At 36.5% G+C, this 20566-nt stretch overlaps 1 protein-coding gene across 2 annotated transcripts in view; it reads left to right on the forward strand.

The window, feature by feature from the left end:
* RIMS1 (regulating synaptic membrane exocytosis 1) overlaps window positions 1–20566 on the forward strand; it is an 831266-nt gene that overhangs the window by 569636 nt on the left and 241064 nt on the right. For both annotated transcript variants that reach the window (XM_053710432.1, XM_053710433.1), the window contains one exon: window positions 2699–2811. In XM_053710432.1, coding sequence (XP_053566407.1) covers window positions 2699–2811 — 113 coding nt within the window. The remainder of the gene's footprint in view (window positions 1–2698; window positions 2812–20566) is intronic.

A 20566-nucleotide genomic window follows, 5' to 3' on the forward strand; every position in this document is an offset into this window, starting at 1 on the left:
TTGCTAACAAGTAATATATACAAGCAAAGCCAGACAGGCTAATCGGTAGGAAAGGTAGGGTCAAGCAATAGGGGTAAAATAAACAAACACAATGCATTGCTTTATGCTGTTGATGGAATATCACCTACTTGTAAAGTGGGTGGAAAGGCATTCTTCCTAGCATATATAAGAAACAAAGGAATCACATTCTCTTCTATCATAAGTGGGTACACAGGATTCAAAGGAAATGAGAACAATAAGTATGGTGCTTCAGGGAAAGTATTGTGGTAAATGTGCTCAGGTAGTGAAATCATTGGAATGAAAGAGCAGGCTTTAATAAGTATAGGCTACAGTCAGTGCTGGATTTACAGCCCATGTACCTGTAGGCACCAAAATTGGAACTGCTCCCCGTTCACTTCTGTGCCGGCGACCTTAACAAGGATGGCAGCCAGCAGTAAATAAAACAGCACGGGGGAAGCCGGATGCCACGTATGTGTAACAAAGATGTCTGCCACGCAGGCGCAATGCTGTTATTAGTTAAGGTCACCAGGTGACCAGTATTTATAATATTCAGACACAGGCGTCCCTCTGCGGAGGGCACCTGTAGGCATATGGCTACTCTGCCTTATTATAAATCTTGCCCCGGCTACAGTGTCCTTTATTTGACAACAGACTTGGAGCATTATTGTACTCCTTGTATGTACACTTAGCGAAATCACCTAGAACACATCATTAATCATTTGAAGTTTCCTCGTGGTGGTCATAAGTTGTAAAATTACAGTAAAGTAAAAAATAAAATGTGTCATGAAAATGCAATCTATGATACAGAGAATTAAGGGAATATGTGTGACTCATAACACTGTGCTTTCTTAGCCCAGTGCCCAATTTACTGTGCAGTTGTTTACTACCTATATGGCCAAAAATATTGGCACCCCTGAATTTCTGTTATATAATGCCCCACTTCGCCCGGAAAACTGTTGCAATTACAAATTCCCCTTGGCTGGTCCTCCCCTGAATGTAAATGCATCTTTGCCCCCTTTTAGTAAACAAAATTAAAAACAAACGAAAATGTATGTGAATATATATAGGTATAGGTATATACAGATATATATAGGAATATCTATGTAAAAATTATTCTTGTTTCCAGGTATCTGAGTGGAAAGGGCTCAAAAGTATATATGCTTATGTATATATGTGTATACATGTGTGTATATATGTTTATATGTGTATATATGTATATACATGCAACTTAAAGGGATAGTCTAGTCAAAAATAAACTTTCATGATTCTGATAGAGCGGCACTTTTAAGCGACTTTCTAATTTACTCCTATTATCAATTTTTCTTCGTTCTCTTGGTATCTTTATTTTAAAAAGCTGGAAATTAAGCTTAGTAGTCGGCCCATTTTTTGGTTCAGCACCTTGGTAGCTCTTGCTGATGGGATGGATACATTTAGACACCAATCAGCAAGCGCTACTCAGGTGCTTAACCAAAAATGGACCGGCTTCTAAGCTTACATTCAAATAAAGATACCAAGAGAACTTTGAATTGATAATAGGTGTAAATTAGAAAGTTGCTTAAAATTGCTGTTGTATCTGAATCATGAAAGTTTAATTTTGACTTTACTATCCCTTTAACAAGAGTCTCTATTAGTCTCTTTTAGTTTATTGAAAAAGTGTGATTTCTAAAAATGATTGCTTTCTTGTTGTAGTTGCTGGTTTATTATCATATGGTATCAGTCACTTGTGTTATAGAGAATCACTGAAACTTGATCTGTAAGCCACAAGCAAATTGTGGAATGCTACTAAGGGCCCCATGTATTAAGCAGCGTACGGACAAACTTCTCAACTTTGAGAAGTTGTTTGCATGCCTTCACTGTATATGGGCAGCGAATCTGTTCGGCCCGTCCATTGGCCCGTATGCATTATTACACACTCCGATCAATGTGTAATGCCCACCCCTTCTCTCGTGTGACCAGTCACGAGAAGGAATGGTCTGTCAATCACCCTGAGAAAGCGAGTGAAAAGTGTAAGAAGCAGTGGCAAAAGGACCGCTGATTCTTAAATTGCATGTGCAAACCTGTCCCGCAAGGGATCTGGAGAATCAGCCTGTAATCTTTGGCTATTTTTTTTACAGCTTTCAAATAGCTGGGAAATTATTGAATAATAGTTCCATTTGACTTAGATAAGTTTTGAATTTTTTTTAATTATTTGATGGAAAAACAACTTTAGGCTCTTGTTAAGTAGCATGTAATTGACCTCTGTTTCTTCATGAAAAAGTCCTCTATGAATTTCTTTGGTCCTGATACTTGACTTTTATTTTAGAGCAGTTACAGTATGAGTGACAGGGAGCATTTGGTAACGCGAGTAAGGGTTTCAGCTTGACATTTCTAAACTTTAATGAACAAAGGCAACAGCAATGTAAAATATAATTTTCTTTTATGAAATAAATCTTTTAAAAGTAGTAAAATCTGTAAATTTAATTTATATCGGATCATAAAAGGTAATATGTTCAATTTAAAATGTATTTTTTTTGGTGTTTATTTTCTTCATTTATTTGTTTGGCTGAACCTATTTATGTACTATAAATTATCATAAAGGTACAAATACACATCATTTCTCATACAATATTTCAGTAGTGTCCTACAAAAGGAAATACCCTGGGACTTCAGACTGGCAAGTCATTTTATGTATCTTAATGTTTTACATATGTTTTCACAGCAAATGTATTAGTGGAAGAACGAACAAGACAGATGAAAATAAAGGTTCAGCGGTTTAAGCAGACAGCTGGGTCTAGTTCAAGTCAAGAACTAGAACGAGAGCAATATACAAAGGTAAGATAATCAAATTTTCCTATTTTTTGCCCACCAAGAGCAGTATAAATAGTGCATACGGCATTTCTTTTTCCCTAGACTAGGTAACTAAGTTTCCTTTTACCGATGAGTCCTACATTTTGTTTTGGACCTAACAGTATTAACACAATACATTTATACAAGCCCAGCTGTATTCTTTGCTGTCAGCTTTTTTTCTTCCCATACTTAAAATTTTTAGTTCTTTAAACTCTAGATATTAAATCATCCATCAAAGCATAATGCCTTTTTGTTTACTAAACACATGCAGTGGTTGATGTATAGGTACTGCTTTAAAGCGACACTGAACCCAAATTTTTTTCTTTTGTGATTCAGATAGAGCATGCAATTTTAAGTAACTTTCTAATTTACTCCTATTATCATTTTTTCTTCATTCTCTTGCTATATTTATTTGAAAAAGAAGGCATCTAAGCTATATTTTTGGACAGCACTTCTTTATCGGGTGAATTTATCCACCAATCAGCAAGAACAACCCATCTTGTTCACAAAAAATGGGCCGGCATCTAAACTTATATTCTTGCTTTTCAAATAAAGATACCAAGAGAATGAATACAATTTGATAATAGGAGTAAATTAGAAAGTTGCTTAAAATTGCTGCTCTATCTGAATCACGAAAGAAAATTTTTTTGGTTCAGTGTCCATTCAAGTATTGGGAATAGATAAGCAAAATTGCCAAAGTTCTGTTCAGATGGCCTTAGACAACTGGTTTTCAAACCTGTCCTCAGGCTTCCCTAACATGCCATATTTTAAGGATTGCAAACAAAAAGAAGGGTATCTCCAAAAGGTGAGAAACAGGTAGCTGGTGATATGCACACTTATGTATATAGTGTGCTTCAGGAGAGGACCAAAGTACTTATTGCAAGTGTTCAGTGCCAATGGCTATACAATCATCAGGTACAACAAAATTAACGCTCCCCAGGGTAAAGTATCAAATGTTCAATTATGATGTAGTAACAGTCAATCGATAAGGACTTACCAGGCTCACTCGATCTAATACTGCGGGAAATCCCTCGCATCGAATGCCCTGCCTTCGGCGTGTAATTCTTCCACGCTGCTGTCACTGACGAATGCGTCTGACGTCACTGGGGGCGTGTTGTAGTAACCGTTAGCCCAGTTGGCATAGACGTGGAATGGGCCAACCCCTATGTCTACGATATGCCAATCAAAAGATTTCGACTCCTATGACGTTACGGGGGTATGTCCAGGCCGCTGTCCACCATTGGTCCAAATCCGGTCGATGTTTCCCTCTGATATCTCTGGAGCGATGTGTGGGATCCGTGTCCTCTTTCTCGGCTGTGCTCACTCAGTGGGTCAAAAGTCAAATTAGAGCAAAGAAATTGGGAGCACCAGCCGGGTTGAGGGATAAAACAGCAAATCTTTATTAATACAAAATTAAAAATAGAATACTCAGTCCATGGAAAGACAAGGAGGTCAGCAAAATAGACAGCTGACGCGTTTCGGCATTGTGCCGTAGTCTAAGCTGTATATTTTAAGGATTACCTTGCAGAGAGCAGGTAAAATAACCAGGGCCAGATTACGAGTTTTGCGTTAAAAGCTATGCGGTGCTAACGAGCAGTTTTTTTCTCACCACTCACTTACCTGCAGCGCTGGTATTACAGGTTTTTACAATCCTGGCGTTAAAAGGCAAGAAGTGAGCGTAGAGCAAAATTTTGCTCCATACCGCACTTCAATACCAGCGCTGCTTAAGTCAGCGGTGAGCTGGTCGTACATGCTCGTGCACGATTTCCCCATAGACATCAATGGGGAGAGCCGGCTGAGAAAAAGTCTAACACCTGCAAAATAGCAGCGTAAATCTCAGTAACGCAGCCCCATTGATTTCTATGGGGAAATAAAAGTTATGCTTACACCTAACACCCTAACATGAACCCCGAGTCTAAACACCCCTAATCTTACACTTATTAATCCCTAATCTGCCGCCCCGACAGCGTTGCAACCTACATTATACTTATTAAACCCTAATCTGCCGCTCCGGACAGCGCCGCCACCTACATTATACTTATGAACCACTAATCTGCTGCCCCCAACATCGCCGACACCTATATTATATTTATTAACCCCTAATCTGCCGTCCCCAATGTCACCTCAACCTAACTACACTTATTAACCCCTAGTCTGCCGCCCCCACATCACCGCCACTATAATAAACATATGAACCCCTAAACCGCCGCACTCCCGCTTCGCAAACATTTTTAAATATTATTAACCCCTAATCTGCCGTCCCTAACATCGCCGCCACCTACCTACATTTATTAACCCCTAATCTGCCGCCCCCAACGTCGCCGCCACTATACTAAATGTATTAACCCTTAAACCTAAGTCTAACCCTAACACCCCTTAACTTAAATATAATTACAATAAATCTAAATAAATATTAATATTATTACCTTAATAATTCATATTTAAAACTAAATACTTACCTATAAAATAAACCCTAAGCTAGCTACAATATAACTAATAGTTACATTGTAGCTATCTTAGGGTTTATTTTTATTTTACAGGCAAGTTTGTATTTATTTTAACTGGGTAGAATAGTTACTAAATAGTTATTAACTATTTAATCACTACCTAGCTAAAATAAATACAAAAGTACCTGTAAAATAAAACCTAACCTAAGTTACACTAACACCTACACTACAATTAAATAACTTACCTAAATTAAATACAATTAAATAAATTACATACAATTTGCTAAAGTACAAAAAAAAAAAACCCACTAAATTACAGAAAATAATAAACAAATTACAAGATATTTAAACTAATTACACCTAATCTAATAGCCCTATCAAAATAAAAAAAAATTAAAAAATTAAAAAAAACCCTAGCCTAAACTAAACTATCAATAGCCCTTAAAAGGGCCTTTTGCGGGCCATTGCCCCAAAGTAATCAGCTCTTTTACCTGTAAAAAAAATACAAACAACCCACCCAATAGTAAAACCCACCACCCACACAACCAAGCACAAACCCTAACCTAAAAATAAAACCCACCCAATACACCCTTAAAACCTAACAATAATCCCCTGAAGATCGACTTACAGTTCTGAAGACCGGACATCCATCCTCAAGGAAGCGGCAGAAGTCTTCATCCAACCGGGCCAAAGTCCTCAACGAAGCCATGAGAAGTCTTCATCCAGACGGCATCTTCTATCTTCATCCATCCGATGCGGAGCGGGTCCATCTTCAAGACATCCGTGCGGAGGATCCTCTTCATCTGGAGTCTTCTTACTGAATGAAGGTACCTTTAAGTGACGTCATCCAAGATGGCGTCCCTTAGATTCCATTTGGCTGATAGAATTCTGATTGGAACAGCCAATAGAATGCAAGCTCAATCCTATAGGCTGATTGGATCAGCCAATAGTATTGAACTTCAATCCTATTGACTGATTGTATCAGCCAATAGGATTTTTTCTACCTTAATTCCGATTGGCTGATAGAATTCTATCAGCCAAATGGAATCTAAGGGACTCCATCTTGGATGACGTCACTTAAAGGTACCTTCATTCAGTAAGAAGACTCCAGATGAAGAGGATGCTCCGCGTCGGATGTCTTGAAGATGGACCCGCTCCGCGTCGGATAAATGAAGATAGAAGATGTCATCTGGATGAAGACTTCTCCCGGCTTCGTTGAGGACTTCGGCCCGGTTGGATGAAGACTTCTGCCGCTTCCTTGAGGATGGATGTCCGGTCTCAAGAACTGTAAGTCGATCTTCAGGGGGTTAGTGTTAGGTTTTTTTAAGGGTGTATTGGGTGGGTTTTATTTTTAGGTTAGGGTTTGGGCCTGCAATAGAGCTAACTGCCCTTTTAAGGGCAATGCCCATCCAAATGCCCTTTTCAGGGCAATGGGGAGCTTACGTTTTTTTAGTTAGTATTTTATTTGGGGGGTTGGTTGTGTGGGTGGTGGGTTTTACTGTTGGGGGGGTTGTTTGTATTTTTTTTTACAGGTAAAAGAGCTGATTACTTTGGGGCAATGCCACGCAAAAGGCCCTTTTAAGGGCTATTGATAGTTTAGTTTAGGCTAGGTTGTTTTTTACTTTGGGGGTTTTTTTTTTTATTTTGATAGGGCTATTAGATTAGGTGTAATTAGTTTGAAGATCTGTAATTAGTTTTTTATTTTCTATAATTTAGTGGGGTTTTTTGTGATTTAGCTAATTTAATTTAATTTGTTTAATTGTTTTTAATTTAGTTAATTTATTTAATTGTAGTATAGTGTTAGGTGTTATTGTAACTTAGGTTAGGTTTTATTTTACAGTTAAATTTGTATTTATTTTAGCTAGGTAGTTATTAAATAGTTAATAACTATTTAATAACTATTGTACCTAGCTAAAATATATACAAACTTGCCTGTAAAATAAAAATAGACCCTAAGTTAGCTACAATGTAACTATTAGTTATATTGTAGCTAGCTTAGGGTTTATTTTATAGGTAAGTATTTAGTTTTAAATAGGAATAATTTAGTTAATTATAGTAATTTTATTTAGATTTATTTAAATTATATTTAAGTTAGGGGGGTTAGGGTCAGACTTAGATTTAGGTGTTAATACATTTAATATAGTGGCGGCGACGTTGGGGATGGCAGATTAGGGGTTAATAAATGTAGGTAGGTTGCGGCGACATCAGGGATAGCAGATTAGGGGTTAATATTATTTAACTAGTGTTTGCGAGGCGGGAGTGTGGTGGTTTAGGGGTTAATATGTTTATTAAAGTGGCAGCGATGTCCGGAGCGGCAGATTAGGGGTTTTATTTTAGTATTTGCAATGCAATGCAAGGCCTCGGTTTAGGGGTTAATAGGTAGTTTATCGGTGTTAGTGTACTTTTTAGCACTTTAGTTATGAGTTTTATTCTACTGTGTTGTACCATAAAACTCTTAACTACTGACTTTAGAATGCGTTAGGGATCTTGGAGGTAGAGGGTGCACCGCTCACTTTTTAGCCTCCCAGGACAGACTCGTAATACCGGCGCTATGGAAGTCCCATAGAAAAAAGACTTTACGAAGTTTACGTAAGTCGCTTTGCGGTAAGGCCAAAGAAGTGTGCGGTGCCCCTAAACCTGCAAGACTTGTAATAGCAGCGGGCGTAAAAAAGCAGCGTTAGGAGCTGTTAATGCTGCTTTTTTACCTTAACGCACAACTCGTAATCTAGCCGCATGTTTGCTAGTCAGCTGATCCTTTCACCTGTGCTCTAGTTCAGATATCCTCAAAATCTGGCCAGTTAGGGAGGCCTGAGGACAGGTTTTAAAACCAGTGCTTTAGACCAATTGGGTATTGATTCTTAACTGCCATCTTAATCTGTTTCTATTTCTCTATCACATTTCTATATTTGCTACAGAAAAAATGTGGTCACCTCATCTTTTTCTTCAAATAAAAATTCCTAGGAACAACAGACCAGAAGAATGACCTCTTCTGCAAAATTTATACCGACTTCTACATACGTTTCCTATTTTTATTCTTTTTTCAATGCATAGGCAACTCTTAAAGGGACAGTAAACACCTTGTAATTACAATACATTTCTGCTCTGTTGTTCTAGAATGACATATCAGCCAAGTCTTAATGTTTTTAAAACATATTAACCTCCTTTTTACAACCCACTATCATAAAGTTTATATAAAATATGCTGTTTTTAACTTAAAAGTCAAAGCCAATTAGGGTCATATATGTAGCAGAGTTGGCCTTGAGAAGTCAGCAAATGCATTTCATGTTCTGAGAGTTAAAAATTGGTCAGTTTTCAGATCTTAAACGAAGAGGGGCAAAATAAATAATGAAAATATATTGCAAAATTGTTTCAGTACACATAACTAAACATTTTATATAAAAATCTCAAGGAGTTTGCTGTCCCTTTATTTATTTCATGCCACCTACTTTGTACATATATCGTTAAATTGCCACAGTTCACTTCAATGTTCTGTAGTGAGTTGATTTATAAAAGCTTTTAAAAATCTGTACCCCATGGCTCAGAACATTTTGTTACATAATTTCTATTACTTATAGAAGCTAAATAATTTTTTGTGACTTTGATAGCCAGTCAAATATAAAATAAAATACTTGTTACTCCATTTCTAGTACCAGGAAATAAATGGGCCTGCTGCCACTGCACGAAGGTAGCTTTTCATTGTCAAGTCAAAATTAGACTTTAATAAATTTGACCAAAGCATAACATTTTAAACAGCTTTCCAATTTACTTCTATCATCAAGTTAGCTTATTTCTGCTGACATAGAATACTAGAGACACTCAATGCCAGCAGAGTCTGCAACTATGTATAACATTGCTATACCCTTTGTTGCAAACACTGCTGCCAGATGCTTAAAGACGTGAACACTCCTGAGCTTATCTAGGATTACTCTTTAGCCAGGTTAATTAAGCAAAAATGATAATAGAAGTACATTGGAATTTTTTTTAAAATGGAATGTTTTATCTGAACATTTAGGGGCCGATTTATCATCAGTCTGTCCGACATGATCCTCTCAGCGGATCATGTCCGACAGACATCGATGAATGCCGACAGCATATGCTGTCGGCATTTATCATTGCACAAGCAGTTCTAGTGAACTGCTTGTGCAGTGCCGCCCCTGCAGATTCGCGGCCAATCGGTCACTAGCAGGGTGTGTCAATCAGCCCAATTGTATAGGATTGGGCTTATTGATGTCTGCAGCCTCAGAGCAGGTGGACCAGTTATGGAGCAGTGGTCTTAAGACCGATGCTTCATAACTTCTGTTTCCAGCGAGCCTGAAGGCTCGCTCGGAAATAGGGGCATCAAGTTCCATTCGGAGCTTGATAATTCGGCCCCATAGTTTTGACTTTATTGTCCCTTTAAGTTTCATACATAGAACAGGTCATATAAACTAATATAAAACAAGGCTAAACCTTTTTACAAGTCTCTGTGCATAAAGTATAAAGGAGAAACCAAAGGAGACTTTGTGGTCAGCGTAATTTACATATAGTTGAACTCAGCAAACGCAACTCCTATCTAATGCAATAGTGTTTTTTCTGACTTCTCTGGCAAAATGAATAGGAAATATTGTTATTGGTTTAAAGATAAAACATTACTATACATTTCTGTAATTATGATCCAAATTGACAGAATCGGAAAATAAGCTCTAATGAGTAATTGTCTTTAGTGGCCCCTCACTTATAACTTACTTCACTGCCTCTTTACTTCATTTTTATGAATAGCAAAACTGCCGGAGAGGTAAGATTAAAAAAACATGCAATAAAAAGAAGATGCACTTTCAGGCTGTGGCTGCTGAATTTAACGCAAGTGGTTTATTATTATTAATATATATATATATATATATATATATATATATATATATATATATATATATATATATATATATATATATATATATATATATATATATATATATATATAGTAAAATAAAGTATGTTTATTTGGAGTATGCACCCAATCTGGGTTTTGGGTTGACAGTTTTTGCTGAGATTAGACCTCTAGAAAGTCTCTTTGTCATTAAGACAAATATTTTTTTTTCTCTTCAGTGTAAGTTAATTAAATTATGCTTAGACCAGAGCTGTCGGGCGTAAGAACTGAATAATATTTTTGTCTTATACATAAAAATATTTAGCCTCACTTTCACTGGGACTTCTTTGCAAATCTTATTGGTGTAGCTTGTGCTTGCTTGGTATTATAATGAAGCATCTAGCTATGATCCTCTTTCTATAAGCAAAACATAGCCACCCATGTGACGCAATCTTCCAATGGACAGCACAAATTATTCCAGAAAAAGGTTGTTCTGCAACTGACTTTTGTTCCCTCTTTTAAAGCATACAATGGGCAAGATTTATCAAAGTCAGGGGCATACATTTCCGCCCTCTCCGCCCGACATCACGTCAGCATATTTCACATTGCACACTACAGCTAGGGTATAACACCACCCGTGTGAGTAGGGGCTTTCAATCTCCCCGGTCAGAAAAGTCCAGGGAGATTGAGATACGCCACGTAGCAGGTGGGGAAGTGGCTGTAAATTTGGCTACACATGTGATCATGTGAACATGCACCTGGATCCTATAATAAATCTAGCTCAATATATCTGTTTCTGAATCCTTTTGAGTATCTAGGTTTATGCACCTTGTTTAAATATAAGTAGAGCAACATATCTTAATAAAACATTGTTCATTTTAAGTTTTCATTTGGATAACTATTGTGACAGAGTGCTAGGTAGAGTTGTGGATGGGTTGCATTTAGGAACCAGTGTTTTAGGAAGTCACTACCATGATATGTGAGATAATACAGGCCCAGGGAAAGACTGTGTTTAAAGTAACCTGTTTAGTTATTGTTTTTAATGTGGAGGTGGAGTATTTGGAAGAGGAGGGTGGGTTGATTCTCCACCCCACTATCATTATTATTGAATGTACAGGATCCAATCCAGATTTTACTTTTTTTTCCCCCTGAGTAAATAAATCTGATTACAGGGTTTAGGGGGGGGGCTTCTTTTTTTTCCTTTTTTTCTCTCTCACTATTATACCTCGGTGCTGTATACATTTACATTGTGCTTGTCTCTTTTTCCATAACCCAGTGGATATGTTTCCATTAGATTATTTCTGCTATTGTTGAACGGTACAAGGTGAAGATAACTAAGCAGAATTATTTTTTTTTTCTTTTTCTGTGTGACCTTTTTTTTATGTACGGTAACTTTTTCAAGGTAAATGTAAATTATTTTGTATTGTCTTATCCTTAGTTTTTTTGTATTTTGATGCTATATGTACACATATTATTTTTTAAAACCCAATAGAATTTTTTTATAAAAAATAAATAAAAAAAGAAATGTCTGATTAGGCTCACCTGGAGTATGCTGAGGCTATAAAGGTTTTGTTAGTAATGAAGGGTGTGTGTCATTGTGGTAAAGAAAGTGCTATTGTGCAATATACTTGAATGAATCAGTGTTAAATAGACTTTCTATTTTTCTGCATTATATGCTGGAAACTTACTGTTTGTTTGATGGCTTTTTAAACTTGACATCTGTTATGGACGTATTTTCCTTAAAACCCTAGAGGGCTATGCAGGCAGACAAGACAGTTACATCTGGTGAAGTTTGTGGGCCCTGCATTGAAGAAGCCTGTGGGTTTGAGGAGAAAACTAGCAGTGTGCACATTGGAAGAAATTTTGAATGCTTTACTGCAAGCTACAGCTACATAGCAGCAGGCTACAGTCACACAGCAGAATGCCATAACTGCACAGCAAGAGAATATGGCAGCTCTACAGCAACTGGTAATTGATCAAAAGGCAAATAAGGATTCCATGATCCATCAAGTTGTGGTATCGCAAACAGAATTAAACTGTGTGCTCAGGGAGGAGCAGCAACAGGCTACCAGCATTATACAGCAGGAGATTCAGGCCTTGGTTGAGGGTTTGACTATAATCCCTGAAGGGACACATCCAGATGCCAAGATGATCTGTGCCAGCTGTTGCCTTCAGAAGAGGACACCTGCTAATTATGTTGAGTATGGCCTGCCGGCCAGCATACTAGTTCATATTTTTGAGTGGAGAACCCCAAAAGACCTTTTATGATTTGAATCCAGAACAAGCAGGGGACTACTCCAAGTTGAAAACTGAGATCCCGTCAAGGCTGGGAGTGACAAAGATTTCATGCATGGATGTTCTATCCAGAGAAACCGGTCTGGTCTCAGATGTTTGATCTTATACATCTCGCTCACAAGTGGTTACTACCAGAGGTTTATTCTTCCAGCCATTTTGTGGCACTCCTAGTGATGGACTAGTTCCATAAGCGTTAATCTGCTGCAGTGCAACGTTGGGTCAACCAGTGATCTCCAGTCTGCAGATCAATTGAATGGTATGGTGGAGGGAGATGTTGCTGCACAGGACAAGCAGGGGCTTACTCAAACAGAGCGAGTGCAGAGTATGTGAAATGAAGAAGCTGCAAGACCTGGTAAGACTGCTATGGGTTTGATGGATACTAAGGAACATAGGACTTATCCCCAGGGACCCTATATTTCTACCCTCAGATGTGTTAATCCGTTAAGTGGATCTAGGTGGTAAACACCCTATGTTATAAAATGTTTTTGTTTGTAATTAACTAGGTCATTTAATATATGAACCTATGTATTGCAACATGTGTTAAACCGGTGGACAAAATGCATGCATGTTAAATTACATAGAATCTTCTATTACAAATTGTTGTCAAAGTCCTCAAATAAGTTATGTGATTGTGAATGGTAAAAAGGTTAAACCATTATTAGATTCGGATAGTATAGCTACATGGGTAGCAAAATGAATTGTGCCTGAATCAGAAATTGATAGATTTCAGGGGAAAAAAAAAAAATTGTGTTCGTGGGGACAAACACGAATATCCCACAGCAATGGTTGACATTGAAAGTCCATATGGTTCTATAAATTACATAGTTGGTGTTGTAGATAATCTAGCTCATGAAATAGTATTGAGAAGAGATTTTCTCCAGTATTCAAATTTATGCGGAATGTCTTAGAAAATAACTGATGGTGGTGATGTTTGTTTTAATAATGTATTTCTCTTTTCAGAACTAGAATGTAATGAACAAAATTCAGAGACAACAGAAGTGTTGCACTATATGCCTGCTTTAGTAGGAGAGGGTACAGACAAAGCAATGATGAGGAACATGACATTATAATACCTGAGCTAGATGTCTGTCCTGTTAACTTTAGAAAAGCACAATGGGAAGACCTTTCTCTGGCGGAAGCCAAGAATATTCAAGTTTCTAATGACACTCCTGCACAGCCAAATATGTCCTTTCTTATCCTTATTTTTAAAAGATAGGGCACTGGTGTATTAAAAAAGCTGCTAGTCCCACAACCATTACCTATAATAGAGGTGCCATTTGAATGAATGGACTTGGTAGGTACACTGGTAAAATTAGCAACGGGACACCAATATGTACTGGTAATTTTAGACTATGCCACAAAATACCTAGAATCAGTATAATTACATAATACATCAGCTAAGTTAATAGCAAAAGAACTAATGCTAATTTTTAGCAGGGTGGGCATTTCTAAAAAAAAAATTGATTGACCAGGGTACTCCTTTTGTGTCAAAGACTATGAAAGAATTATGTAAAATTCTCCAGATTAAACATCTTAAAACATCTGTTTATCATCCCCAAACTGACAGTCTAGTAGAAAGATTCAATAAAACTCTAAAAAGTATGCTAAGGTAAATGAGTAATAAGGATGGAAAAATGGGATTGTTTGCTGCTTATTTGATGTTCTCAATACGGGAGGTGTGACACGCATCCACTGGCTTTTCCCCTTTCAAGCTTTTATATGTACAACATCCTCAAGGACTACTAGATATAGCCAAAGAAACTTGGGGACAAGAATCTAACCTACACAACAGTGTTATTGAGCACATAGGGCCAGATGCAGGAAAGAATGGACGCTGTCATGCCCATAGTAAAGGAACATATGCAAAAAGCACAGGGTTCCCAGAAGACTAGCTATAGTAGAGAAGAAGTTCCTTGCTACTTGGTATGGCCAATATGAGATTATTGAACAAGTTATTGAGGTAAATTATAAAGTGATACCACCAGGCAAAAGAAAACCAGAGCAGATATATTGTATGAACTTAATGAAGCTTTAGAACTAGTAGGAGGTTTAATCACTACATCAGTTTCTGCAACTTTGGTTAAAGATCCTGAGGTGAATATTGCAGAAACACTGTCTCCCAATTAGAGACAGCAAGTTAGGCATTTTATTAGAAAGAATAGGGGTGTGTTTTCTGAGGACCAATATTCTTAAGCATGACATTGTAACTGAACCTGGTGTAAAAATAAAACTTAAGCATTATAGAATCCTCGAAGGCAGGAAGGAAGCTATTAGTGCTTAAATTAAGAAAATGTTGGAACTTGATATCATCGAGGAGTTGCAAAGTAAGTGGAATAGTACTATTGTTTTGGTACCAAAAGCTGATGGTTAATTAAGATATTGTAGTGACTACTGGAAATTAAACAGTGTGTCAAAATGTGATGCTTATCCAGTGCCCAGGGTTGATGAACTCAGAAAGAGATTGTAAAAAGCTTGCTATTTGATGACTTTAGACAAAGTATAAAACAGATTAGAAGGTTTGTTTCAATATTAAGTGTTACCATTTGGGTTACATGAGGTCCATGCTACTTTTCAGAGATTAATGGACATAATTCTGAAATCCCACAGTTGTTATGCCGCACCTTATTTGGATGATGTAGTCATTTTCTGTGGAGATTGGGACTCATATCTTCCCAAAGTGTAGGCAGTTTAGGATTCTATTTGCTTGTCTGGGCTAACAGATAATCCTTCAAAGTGTACAATAGGTTTGGAAGAGGCTAAATACCTGGGTTATTCAATTATGGTTGGGGTTTGATAAAGGCCCAAAAGTGGAAGCCATACAAAATGTGCCTTGTCCACTCACTAAGAAGCAAGTCAGGACCTTTTTGGGGTTAATTGGATGTTTATTCCAGACTTTGCTGGCCTTACATATAAACAGGCCACAGGCTTTTTAAACTTCAGTTTCCTTAACACCTTAGTGGGGTATACAGGTAAAGTCCCAAGCAGACAGACAGTCTGTTACACTATATATAGCCAATTTGAATCTTGCATTTCTAGAAGTATATATTTATCTGATTTAATAAAATATCTAAATCTTTTCACCAAGACACATAGACTTTTTTTTTTTTAGTTTAACAGCTCTGGAAAATTACCCAGGCAGAACAGAGACCTTAGCCAACAGCCTTGAGATGATCCATGAAAATATGTATGCCAGTTGTCTTAAACTTTTGTCTTTGGGGGAAAAGATTTTTGTTTACTACGTATATCTACAATTTTGAAAGGGAGGGCATACACCCATATTCATAACTAGTAATACAACACATTCATCAGCTGCAAAAAACTATCTGGCAATTGAAAACTAGAGTGTCAATCTGGTTGATTTTCAAAGCGGTTACATTTAGTATTTTTCCACAGTTTAATTTTCATATAAGAGTACAATATTTATTTCATACAGGTGGTGAGAGTCCACGATCCATTTCTCCTGGGAATTACTCTTCCCTACCACTAGATGGAGGCAAAGATTCCCAAACCCCAAGAGCTCTATAAAACCCCTCTCACTTCACAGGTGCCTTAGTCTTGACTTTGCCTGTTTTCCCCTTAGAGTGTAGTGTCCGAGGGGTGTATATGGGGTATGGTTAGTGGCTCTTGTTTTCGCCTCATGGGAAAATTTGTCACAGACCTGCCATAATTGGTCGCAGGGACTTATCTTATGCCTCCTTGTATGGATCTACAATATACTCCTATTCCATAACATGTGCTGATATATTTCAGTACTGGTTTGACTTTCTACTGGTTTACTGGTAGATATGTTTCTGTTGGTCATTTCTCCTTGCTTATCTGTTTCCTCCTCTGGTACTTCTTCCCAGATTGATTTCCAGGATAAGGCTAGAGAAATAGTCAGTAATCCTGATTGTTCCAGCTTGATCTTGCAGGATTTGGTATGCAGATCTGATTCAGATTTCCAGTTTCCTTCCTTGGACACTTCTTCTGTGTCCAGACCTTCTGTCTCAAGGTCCATTTTCCATCCAGATCATTTATCATAATGTCTGGAAGGCTTTTATTGCTTGCTGTATAGATCATGACTTTTCATGGCATTCTTTTCTTACAGGATGGTTTGGATAAGGGCCTATCTGCAAGCTCTTTGAAAGGACAGATATGTGGCAATCTTCCTATGAAATAAAACAGAAAGAGCAATCTTCCTGACATTCATGGTTTTGTTCAGACTTTGGCAGGAAGTAATCTTGTGATAAAGCCCATTTCTCCTCCCTGGAGTCTTACATTGGTGCTAAAGACTTTGCAGACATCTTCTTTTGAGCCTATGCATAAAGTGGATATTAAGCTTCTTTCTTGATTTTGTTCATTTTGACTATTTCTTCTGCTCTTGTCTGCTCTTTCTTGTGACCCTCCATATGATTTATCAGGATAAGGCAGTCTTAAGAACTTAGTTGTTTTTCTTGCCTAAAGTTTTGTCTTTTGACAATATTTGTAGGGAAATTGTTCACCCTTCTTTATGTCCTAATCCCAATAATTTTTCAGAGAGATATTTGCATAATTTGTATATTGTTAGAGCATGAAAGTATTACATTAATGCTACTAAGGATTTCAGATACAACTTCTGGGTTTTTTTTTAACCTTTCTAGGAAAGGGCATAACGTTTCTAATATTTCTTTGGCCTCTTGGTTGAAACATTTGATTCATAAGGCTTACTTGGAGGGAGGTCATCCTCCACTGAAACTGATTGCTGCTCATTCTACTAGGTCAGTTGCCACTTCTTGGGCTTTTAGGAAGGAGGCGTCAGTTGAACAAATTTGCAAGGCAGCTACTTTGTCTTTGCATACTTTTACTATATTCTACCATTTTGATGTTTTTGCTTCTTCTGAGGCAGCCTTTGGTAGGAAGATCCTTCAGGCAGTTGCCTCAGCTTGATGCATTTTGTCTGTTTGTTTGAATTTTAAGTGCTTTTTTTTTAAAAAAAAAAAAAGCCCTTTTTGAGTTTTTGTGGGGTTGTTTTTTTTACCTCATTTTGCTTTGCTGTGCTTTAGACTGAGGTACCTGTGAGGTGGGAGGGTTTTTTATAGAGCTCTTGGGGTTTGGGAATCTTTGCCTCCTCCTAGTGGTAGGGAAGAGAAATTCTCAGGAGTAATGGATTGTGGACTCTCACCACCACAAAATAAATTAATTTATCAGGCAAGCATATTATGTTTTTTACATTCCTTATCTAAAGAAAAAGTAAGATCCCAAAGGGATCAATTATATTAAAAAATATAATCAATTGGAACATTTTAATCAGAAGATTCTAGTGAGTTACAATTATCTGAGCAATCAATGTGTTAACCAAAGTTACTAAAGTAATCAGTATGTATCCTAGAGGGAGATCCAAGCCTTTTGTACAGTGCCTTGTAAATTAATCATCTTTCAAGAAAAGACCTCAGAAAAAAAATCTTGTTAATTATATTTTTTTATCTAAATGTAAATTCTAAACTTTAAAACATGTTATATTGAATTATAAAAAATGTAATCCCTGAAACATACACTACATCTGAAAAGCTTGAGCTTCCATAGTAAATATGTCACTTCCATAGTAAATATGTCAGGTCTTACATACATATTCCATGGCTTAGTTGATTTCTTTTTATTTGTTTCTATTAATAAGACATATGGGAGACTAATCTGGAGGATATGAGCATTGGATTACACAGACAAAATAGGTAGCAGGTACCTAAGTAAACATTGAAAGGAACCAATGGACATCAACAGATGAAACGATAAACACGTTTCATTTTCAGTAGTGATCAGAGCTTATTTGTAATGCAGAATATAACTTTACCCCAATACATATTTCCGCTATCATCTTTTCATATGACTGTAAAAACATTGATTACAATGTATTCTTAGGTAGCAAATGCATGCAGCGTTCTAGGTAGCTTTAAATGCTTGTGCATGTTTTCTTCTTTTCCTTGTAAATGAGAAGTAAGGGTTCTGCTTCATGTATTTAACACTAAACAGTAGGGTACACAAAATGTGCATCTAACATCTCATATATGCATACAAAGCAATCAATATATAAATGTTTGTACCAATTAATGTAGGAGAAACAATAGAGCTAAACTAGCTGTAACCTATTCTGCACATAAAACAGATTTTGCCATTGAACTTTATACTATCCTGACTTCAGAATGATAGCTGTGAACATTTGATGGCAGTTCCAGTTATTGTGGTTTGCTAGTATATCCACTTATCTGCTTCCGTCTATTAAAGGGACATTGCACTGCAAAAATTACATGTTCTAATTTTTGCACTGCAATGTCCATTTAAACCAAAAAAGTAAATGAATTTATACAGTATTGTCAAACAAAAAATGTTGTGAAGAAATGCCATCATTGGAATTCTCTGAAGACTGGTAACTATCACACAGCCTATGAATTTAGATTAAACTTGAAAACCTTTTAAATTGGATAAAAGTTCATTTTCTAGTAATTGTTGGTCAATGAAAAGACCCTTTCCTTTTGTTTGTTTCATTCATCTATTTTATTTGCTCAATATTTTTAATATACACTACTGTAGAGCTGTTTAATGTGTTTTGGTGTTTTATAAATACAGTAATATAATAATAATAATCTATATCATAATTTATAAATCTTTAAATAATGACTTTCATAGCTTCTAAATCCATAGATAAATTAAAATTCAAAGTTATCAAACTGTCATGCCCATAGAAAGTAACTGTATTTGTCTTACTATACTGATGAGCTAGCGTGATTTATGGCTAGGGATGGCCGAATGTTTCTAAAAATGTAAAACAAATTTTGATACATTCGTTCGTTTGAATCAAATTTCGAATGTCTATATAACATTCTATTTTCAAATTTTTCAATAACATTAAAAAGTATTCCTTTTTAATAGAATGTTTAGCAATGTATTTTATATCACATTAAATTTAACATTCAAATTTGAAATAGTATTTCTAGTCTACAACTTTGTTTTATAAATGTAATATTCGAATTTAAATGCTACATTTGAATGTCACATTCAAATTCAAAATAGTATTTCTAGTCTAATACCGTGTTTTATAAATGTAATATTCGAATTTAAATGCTACATTTGAATGTCACATTAAAATTCGTAATAGTATTTCTAGTCTACAACTCTGTTGTATAAATGTAATAATCAAATTTTAATGTCACATTCGAATTTGAATGTAGCATTCGAATTCGAAATAGTATTTCTAGTCTACAACTGTTTTACAAATGTAATATTCAAATTTGAATGTCGCATAACATTAGCGAAAAAATAGAATTTTTTTGAATATTTGTTCTTATCAACATTCGTTTATGTAAATCGAATTTCTACAATAACATTCGTTCTAACATTCGAATTTGAAAACTGCTGGTGAACTGCTGGTGCAACGCTGCCCCCTGCAGATTCACGGCCAACGGGCCGCTAGCAGGGGATGTCAATCAACCCAATTGTATTCGATCGGGTTGATTAACAGAAATCTCTGTCTTTAGACCACTGCTTTATAACTTGTGTTTCTGGCGAGCCTTCAGGCTCGTCAGAAACACGGGGCTTCAAGCTCCATATGGAGCTTGATAAATAGGCCCCTATGAGTTTATAGTAAAAATTATTATACTTGCGCCAACCGGACGCACGCAAAAAGCTGAATATTGAGCGTGCAATAACCTATTCCCCCATAGAAGTCAATGCAGACCCAATCCCAAATTCTCATTCGCACTAATATGAATATTTCACATTCCAATGGTCGTCACATAGCAGAAAATGTTCTATGGATTCAGAAATACATTTTATTAGATAGTGTTATTATGAGTGTAACTGTATTGTTTAATGTATTTTTGATGTGTTTGGGGCAAATTTTTTGTTTTGTGAAACAGTTACCAGAACTTTTAGGACTCGCTAATCTGACGAGCGGTAACTTCAATTTCGCTCAAGCGATTGCATTTACTTTCAACTTGTAATATGAATGTAATTTAATGAGCATGCTAACGGGAAAACATGATATTGCTTGCAAACAGACGTTTGCGCTCCACTCGTAATCTGGCCAAAAATTAGAAAAACTTTGAATTAGAAAGTGAATAGTAAAATCAACTGAAAGCCTATAAGGAGCTGGAGTATTGCACGCTTTTCAACTAGATTTTTACAAACCTTTATGGCTAAATCT

This window comes from Bombina bombina, chromosome 4, assembly GCF_027579735.1.
Source record: "Bombina bombina isolate aBomBom1 chromosome 4, aBomBom1.pri, whole genome shotgun sequence".
NCBI classification, from domain to species: Eukaryota; Metazoa; Chordata; class Amphibia; order Anura; family Bombinatoridae; genus Bombina; species Bombina bombina.